General features: G+C 34.3%; 1 protein-coding gene across 3 annotated transcripts; it reads right to left on the minus strand.

Moving 5' to 3' along the window:
- Nucleotides 1–1,938: 1,938 nt before the first annotated feature.
- Nucleotides 1,939–7,634, minus strand: LOC6620102 (protein cup). 3 transcript variants are annotated; one of them, XM_032723778.1, is made up of 9 exons: nucleotides 7,276–7,634; nucleotides 6,274–7,166; nucleotides 5,825–6,210; nucleotides 4,891–5,020; nucleotides 4,459–4,833; nucleotides 3,858–4,058; nucleotides 3,351–3,737; nucleotides 2,463–2,786; nucleotides 1,939–2,402 (listed from the first exon to the last, which is right to left on the minus strand). In XM_032723778.1, the coding sequence occupies exons 1-9, from the start codon at nucleotides 7,299–7,301 to the stop codon at nucleotides 2,164–2,166; spliced, it is 2,961 nt and encodes a 986-aa protein (XP_032579669.1). In that variant the 5' UTR covers nucleotides 7,302–7,634; the 3' UTR covers nucleotides 1,939–2,163. The 3 variants fall into 3 exon arrangements, with proteins under 3 accessions (XP_032579669.1, XP_032579668.1, XP_002044311.1); XM_032723777.1 differs by having other exon boundaries at nucleotides 4,894–5,020; nucleotides 5,825–7,166; XM_002044275.2 differs by having other exon boundaries at nucleotides 5,825–7,166; nucleotides 7,276–7,633.
- Between the last annotated feature and the right edge of the window lie 423 nt (nucleotides 7,635–8,057).

Below are 8,057 nucleotides of genomic sequence, written 5' to 3' on the forward strand. Positions count from 1 at the left end.
ATATAAGCAGTATACGAAATAAACTTGCTTACCTTGGAAATAAACGTGTACACTTTTTTTCCACAAAGTGTCGATTTAAAAGAATCTAAGCTTTGAGTTGTTTCAACTAAATTTAAAAGAATTAAGAAAGTTAGCTTTAAAAGGCCAAAACAATACAGCCGTTTAACAATTATTTATATAATAAAAACAATAGAGAATGCTATAGTCGAGTTCCCCGACTATCAGATACCCATTACACTCAGCTACTGGGAGGGAATGCGAACGCGAAATTTCATTATTTTTTTGGGAGAAAAAATTTAAAAATTGTTTAAAAGTATGTGTGTGTGACCGTTTAGGGTGCTTTGTAGGTGAATAGATAGAAACTGGCAAGACAAACGAAGAAAAATCGAAACATTTTTCAAAAGTCGGTGTGGCAGTTTTTGGCGGTTTTAGGGCGTTAGTGTGGGCGCTGCAAAAACTTTTTTGGCAAATCGATAGAAATTTACAAGACTAATAAGAATATAACAAATTTGGCAACATGGGTCAACAAACTTGCGCTGCGTCTCTAGAATTTGTATGCTGAATCTCAACCTTCTAGCTTTTATAGTTCGACGTTCATACGGACAGACGGACATGGCTAGATCGACTCGACTATTGATATTGATCAAGAATATATATACATATATATATATGTATATATAATATATGGTCGGAAACGCTTCCTGCCATTACATACGTTTCAACGAATATACCCTTTTACTCCACGAGTAACGGGTACAAAATAGAGTAAACCTAGTAAAAACATATGATTATCTATTATGTTTAATTAAATTATCCTATGTTTTTTTGGCAGCTGTATGATATAATTTCCCGATTTCAATAATTATTTAATGTACATCATATTAGAACGGTATATGATCAAAAAGAACCACGAAACTTATATTTATTTTCTAAAATTTTACGATGTAATCGTTAGATTTTTATTCTGTTTAGAATTATGTAAAAAAAAACGGTGTATGCCGATAAAACGAAACCTAAATTAATTTGTTAATTTTTTTCCTTTTTGTTCCCACGAAGAATATATATTCTTCACTTCCGACTGAAATCAATATACACTACAATTGGCGAGAATTGATTATGATGTTTTTAAAATACCTAAAACTGCATTTTTCCATAACCTATTTATTTACTTTAAGTTATGTCTTGTAAATACATATTAAATTAAGTTAGACTATCCTATTCGGCGCCAAATCAACATAAATGAAATGGTTTTGCTGTAGGCAGGCACTTCTGCCCCAAATGCGTCTTCAAGTGCCTTTCCGGCACAAAACAGACCCACCTTGATGAAGCTTCAGCCAAAACAAATGTTCACAAGAGCAATGGAGAATTTCTACCCGATGAAAAATCTGCCCCTAAAGAAAGGACTTCGAGAAATGTATAGGCCAGCAAAGTTAGAATTTGGCTATTTCAATTTATATATAACAAATTAGGAGGTAGCTTCAACAAGACGTAGAACATCATAAGAACATATGATTAAAAACAACAAATCTATGATTTCTTATTACGTTTAATTGAATTACCGACTTTTCCCCTGCCAGCTATAAATACACCGATTAGAAAATATAAGCTTTAAAATAGAGATACTTGTTTGTTGACTTTCTGACGGACATGGATATATTGATTCGGAAGCTGATTCGACTGATCATAAATATATATATACAAATGTGGGCCAATATTTCGCATAACTGTAAAACTATATAAACTGTATTGGGTCTGAACTGCTTTCTTTTTCCTGTTTACATACCCCTTTCCATTACGTGCAACGTAATCGGTATAACTATAAAGTTAATTCCCAGCGCAAGACCCTATTTAATATACTGAGATTTAAGAAATGTAACTTTTTTTAAACTTATATAATGCGTGTTATTTACAGTAAAATAATTTTATACAATATAATGATTACATTCTGCAAATACATTAAATAGTTTGAGTTAATGTATATTTATTTATAGAAAACTACTTTAATATGCTAAAAGTGTAATGTTTCCAGAATTATTTAATAGGTTTGTGCCTATACAGATATGCTCCAAAACATAAAGAAATAATGAATTTTAGACATGAAAATATTTAATTTCGGTGTCATTTTAAAATTTGCTGTATTGAACTTAAAACTATCTTCAAAAGTTAGTTATGCACAACGCCTGAGGAATGTTGAATGCTTCGTTCAAATTCTTCTAAACTGAGTGCTTGGTTCACATTTAAAAGTGGCAGTTTTCCAGCAGAGGCTCTTGCAAGAAGCTCAGGGGAAAACCATTGCGCCAATTGATTGGTTGGAGATGAAATCCTCTCATCTCTCTGGTAGCTAGGAGATGTGAGGCTATTAGTTTTGATCACATTACCGGAATCGGAGCTATCAGAAAAACCTTAAATAAAGACAACTAATTAGATGATTTATAAAGCTAATTTTATTTGTAATATTCCACCTGGGACTGGCGGGGACATTTCTGTATTTGATTGCCGGTGCATTTCTCCATAAATCACCCTTTGCCTAGGCTGCTGTCGTGTGTGATGATGTTGTTGCTGATGTTGCAGATAAAGTTGATGCCATCCAACAGGAGATGCAATGTTTTGGTGAACATTTTCAGTATTCAGATTTGATTCCACAGATTGATCTGCTTTAAATCGAAGTTGCTGATGCTGTAGATGAGGTTGATGAGTGGGTTGCATTTCAATTTTATGGGCAGTAAGAGGAAGTGCAGAATTGCAATGCGGCATTGAATTCAGACCTCCTTTCAGAATAGGTCGGCCTAAAATATGTAAGTAAAAGTAAGAGCATTAATGTCCATTTGTACCTTTATCCGTGTAATTCTTTTAATCCATCAATACAGAAGTCGAAGATCTCAAGTTTATTATATCGCGCTGTTAACAAAGATATTGATTTCTAGAGAATAAAATAATGCTTTGCCACACAGAGAACTACATTACAGCAAAGAAAATGTCCACTTCAAAAAATTCCCCTAATTAATCGTAATTTCTATTACTCATCATTCTAATGACTTTGGCGCAACCAATGTATGGCCGTTGCGCATCTTGTTATTCTAATGTCTTTGCTTTTACTCTACGGGTAACGGTTATAAAAAGCATCCAGTTTTCCCATTTCAGGAAAATGGTCCTCTTTTAAGAACTGAATTTTGAACTTGCGTATTTGCACGCTTTTTATGGTAATTTAACCATTTCAATAGTTTCTCTTGAAATTCCTATACATATACATCAGGTTTATGAGAACAAGTAAATAAAACTTATACCAAAAAACAAAGCTTCAACTAATAAATGTACCTTAATAATAGCTAACACTTTTTTGTGCATCTTACCAAATGTTTTTCCATGGACCATTTGCATATTGCCAGAAGTCCACTTTAACACTTGTTGATTGCGACTTTGTGACATGTTGGGAGACAATTGTTGATTGTTTTGGCCAATTGCAAAGTTTCCTCCGCCTAATATCATTCGGGGCTGTACAGCCATTGTTGCGGTCAGCTGTGGCTCAAGTACGCTCTCACGTGTACCAAGTTGCTTGGCATTTTGTTGGTGTACATGATATTGTGGGTTCTGACAATAAGTGCTTGGTGATTGAGTATCCTTATCGGCTGTCATTTTTCTTAAAACTGAAGTAGGAGTAAATGCCAAAGGAGTTGGAGAGTTACCGTGGGAAATTAGCTGATTAATCGTATGGTTGGCAGTATTTTGCGAATGCAATTCTAGAATTATATTAAAGGATTTTTACAAATGATTTTAGTAATATATAAGGTACTTTAACTGAATCAAATATTATATTAATTGAATTTTAAGGATTTACCATATAACCGAGAATTACTTACCTTGAGAGTAGTGCTGATGGACTGATTGAGGCTGAAATTGTTGGGTAAAAATATTGGGATCGCCTGTGACCACCGGACTTCTTTTAGGATGAGAATATTCACTCAAAACTGAGGCAATGACATCCTTTGTGGCTGCTGGGGTGCTGGGATTAGCTAACTCTTTTTCCAATAATTCATGTGAAACGTCTCCGCAATGAAGTCCTATTTATTATTAAAAATTTTTTGGTTTCATAATATTTATATAATAATTATAATTATTATTTTATAATTATATATATATATATATATATATATAATATATATATAATATAATATATATATAATAATATATATATAATATATATATAATCGTCGTTATAATTTTAATTATATAATTTTTATATATATATTTATATATAAATATATTAAAATAAGGACACGTAGTTTTTACCAGATATGCTTTACATAATTTCTCGTTCTGATGGTAAACGTGTATATGTAAACTATAATATTAATGTTTAATCAGCCAGAAACCTCATATTATTTTACCATAAGGACCAGAAAAAGGACTTAAGTATTCAAGAAAAAGTGTATAGACACGGAACTTTGAAACATTTCTTACTTTGAATTAAATGTTGGATTTCCAAACGTTTTTGCAAAAATACATGACTACTAGTTGGCATGGTTGGCACGTTAACACTTAGCTCTGGTTGCTGCAAATGACCATAATTTTTTTTTTGATGTAATTTTGACTCAAGCTGTACATGATTTGCTATATCTGAGAGGTTTATGGTACGACAATCGTCGTTGCATGGATGCTGCTGCCTGGCTTGAGAGCCCAACTGTTGCAAAAGTTTCTTGAATGCCTCAGTGTCTCTAGCAATAGGTTTTTCCATTTGCACTGTCTGGCAGAATGACCCTGCTATTGGATTTATTAAATCCGTCCTCATATCCACTTTTGTCATTTGGGCTTCCAGATCCTTAACACTTGGAATACCTTAAGAACAAAGTGAACTTTAAGGTCTTTGATATATTATTAAAAATCATGACATACCACGTTTTTCTTGAGTATGCGATTCCCGAAACCCTGGAAACTCATTATTATTCGCAGCTTCTTTTTGTCGAAACCATCGGCTAAAACGGGATGTTCCTTTTGCCTCACTTTTTCCAGTTCCATCATTACTCTGCAAATGTACCATAAATAATGATTAGCTTATCTTTAAAATATAAATTCTAGGGTATTAATTATAAGATACCTGTCAGTCCGCTAAAGGAAGTGCAACACTTAGCGGTAATTACAGTTATTGTTATACCCGTTATTCGTAGATTAAAAGGGTATACTAGACTCGTTAAAAAGTATGTAACAGTCAGAAGGAAGCGTTTCCGATTATATAAAGTATATATATTCTTGATCAGGATCAATAGCCGAGTCGATCTAGCCATGTCCGCCTGTCCGTATGATAGTCGGGGAACTCGACTAACGCATTTTTTTGGGATATTGATATTGGTGAAAAATTTACATAAAATTAAACGTTAGAGTGGGCGTGGCAACATGCTGCGTCTGTATCTAGAGTCTGTAAGCTAGATCTCAACCTTCTATTCGTTCGTTCGTTCATACGGACAGACGGACATGGCTAGATTGACTCGGCTATTGATCTATTGATTGATATTCTTGAGTATATACTTTATATAGTCGGAAACGCTTCTGTTTACATACATACTTGACTTGACATACTTGACTGTTACATACTTTTCAACGAATCTAGTATATAGAGTAGAGTACCACGAGTAACGGGTACAAATATCATTATTTACAGTTTATTTGAAAGCTATTAATGATCCGTCAAAAAAAGGTAACCCGGAAGTTGTCTCTTAACTTTATAAAACGCAGTTTTTTTTATATTTTTGTCTGCGCTTAAATGTTCATGTAAGGTCTGAATGGATTAGGTACTCATTCCTCATAAATCACGTTTTTGCAATATATTTACCAAAAGAGAATTATCCAAGGGATGCATGTTAAGAAAAGCATCAAAATTAAATTCACTTTCAGGATTCTGACTGGACTGCATCTGAATCGGTTTGTTTTTATTGGGATGGCCGAGATCCGTTGAGTTTTGAATAAAATTCACTATATTTTCGTCAGTGTGCTTAATTTCGTCACCTGGATTTACTTCGCGCAAATTTAAACTGTCATTGCTGTTTCTCATCGAAGCTTCATCGATGCTTGCTTGCGTAGCTAAATTTTTATGAAGTTGTTGAATTTGATCATTTTTATCTCCAACGGATCGCTCTTCGTTGTTTTCCAAGTCCTCAAACCCGTGGAGGTCAATAGTTTCAAGCTGTGATGTAGGTCCTGCACTGAACCATTCAGGTTCTTCGTGAATGAGATAGGAATTGGCACGCTTACTTCGGCTTTGAGTACTGAAAGGCTCCTTACCAGAAATGCGTCGATTATTAATTCCCTGACGATCAACAGACTTTTTGGAGTCATATTGAAAACGACGATCGGTGACTTCGGGAACACGTTCAACTAACCTTCCACTGAATGTGCGAGAACGATGTTGGCTTTGATTGTGCTGATTAAGACCGCTTGTACTTCCAGATCCATTTGGAGATGTTTCCTTTTCATTCTCAATGCTGGCTTCTACGGTCTTCTGGTTTTTGTAATCCCAATTATCACTTCTTGGCAACAGCCGACCGCTACCAATCCGCCTTTCTTGGCGGGATGTTGAAAATGTGGGTGAAGATGACATGCATTGGTCGTGATCCGGCTGAACAAAATTCAAACATGTCTCAGCAGTATCCAACTCGCTACCCTTACGACTAGGCGAACTGGGTGCCTTGCCCTTGCTTGCACAAGTATTTATCCCCTCGTTGCTTTCCTCGCTGTTGCTGCCTTTCGATATGACAAAACGCCTCTTTGCAAATGCCGGCATTAAATACGAAGATGATATGCTACGGTGATCGATGATATTCGACTTATAGGGCTGTCCATGAGAAGGCGCATCCTTATCTTTATCCTCCCCACTTATTAGAACAGAATCGGTAGGTACGAAGCGCTGGTAATAGTTGTTTGCCCGTTCTCGATTTCTCATAGCGCGACGTGAACTTAATGAGCTGCTATTGGAACAAATTAAGCTCGAGTTATCTGCTTCTGGAGAAAGTCGGTTCTTGTTTTGATTTAAATATGTGCTAGACACGTTTAACGCAGCTGTGTTCAGATTAATTTTCCAAAAACCTAGTGTCTGCAATTCAAGTCGAGTTGAACATTGCGGGCGCTGTCGACTTTTACCTTCATATCTTAGAGCTAACAACTCAACTTTCGAGTACCTAATGTAGAATAGATTGTTAAAACAATATTAGTACACATACATATTTTAAAAACTACGCGAAAATCGAAAAAGTTGACAAAATTTACCATTAGGCTGAATCCACATACCTGGCACTCAGTTTTGATGTATCCATTGCTGAGTATTATAATTCACAGTGTAACGGCCAACCTAACTTATTACGGAAAGTCGCAAAAGTTAAGATATCCAAAAAAAAATAGTGCAAAACGATTAAGAACAGAAGACTCTCCTATATGAACGGAAGAAAACGTACAATGACTATACAAATAGTACACACCACTTATGCAAACACACACTTGGGAAAATGAATATATATATGTATTTTAAGTCCATATATATGACTATGTTAAGTTTCCTGAGAATATAATCCCAAGACGTTTACATACATATACAAATATGTTAATGCTGACAATGTTTCGATTAGCTTTGTGAATATCACGTTAAATTGGAGTGGGATATAGACATTGAATATATTTTTTCTTATTGAAACTTAAGGAATTATAAATATTGTTATTGAAACATTAAAAGAGAAACACTGTGAAACAATGGAATTTTGAAGTGGTGACATTGTGGAAAAGAAATTTTAGGTTTTTCCTACTGGCGCTATAGCTATATTAGGCTAGTCGATTGAGGTGCCGAATGTTTTCTAAAACGATTGATATTAGTATTTACACTTGAAAAATACAAAATAAACGTATATATGTAACGTCGATGTTTCCTAAAATAATTTATAAAATTATTTACACTTGAAAAATAAAATAAAAAACATTTATATATTATTTAAAAAAAAAACAAACAAAACAAATCAAGAAATAATAATCAGGCATACTCCGGTAATCGTAATTTCCTTCCGAATTCGATTTGGTCTGAA

Source organism: Drosophila sechellia, chromosome 4 (genome assembly GCF_004382195.2).
Source record: "Drosophila sechellia strain sech25 chromosome 4, ASM438219v1, whole genome shotgun sequence".
NCBI lineage: Eukaryota > Metazoa > Arthropoda > Insecta > Diptera > Drosophilidae > Drosophila > Drosophila sechellia.

Excerpts from the sequence above, each read along its gene's own strand:
- LOC6620102 (XM_002044275.2), bottom strand. The coding sequence starts at position 7,301 with ATGGATACATCAAAACTGAGTGCCAG. Across the intron at positions 5,021-5,824 it reads CCTTGGATAATTCTCTTTTG|AGTAATGATGGAACTGGAAA; the intron begins GTAAATATATTG and ends GTACATTTGCAG. Across the intron at positions 4,059-4,458 it reads AATCCAACATTTAATTCAAA|GACTTCATTGCGGAGACGTT; the intron begins GTAAGAAATGTT and ends AATAATAAATAG.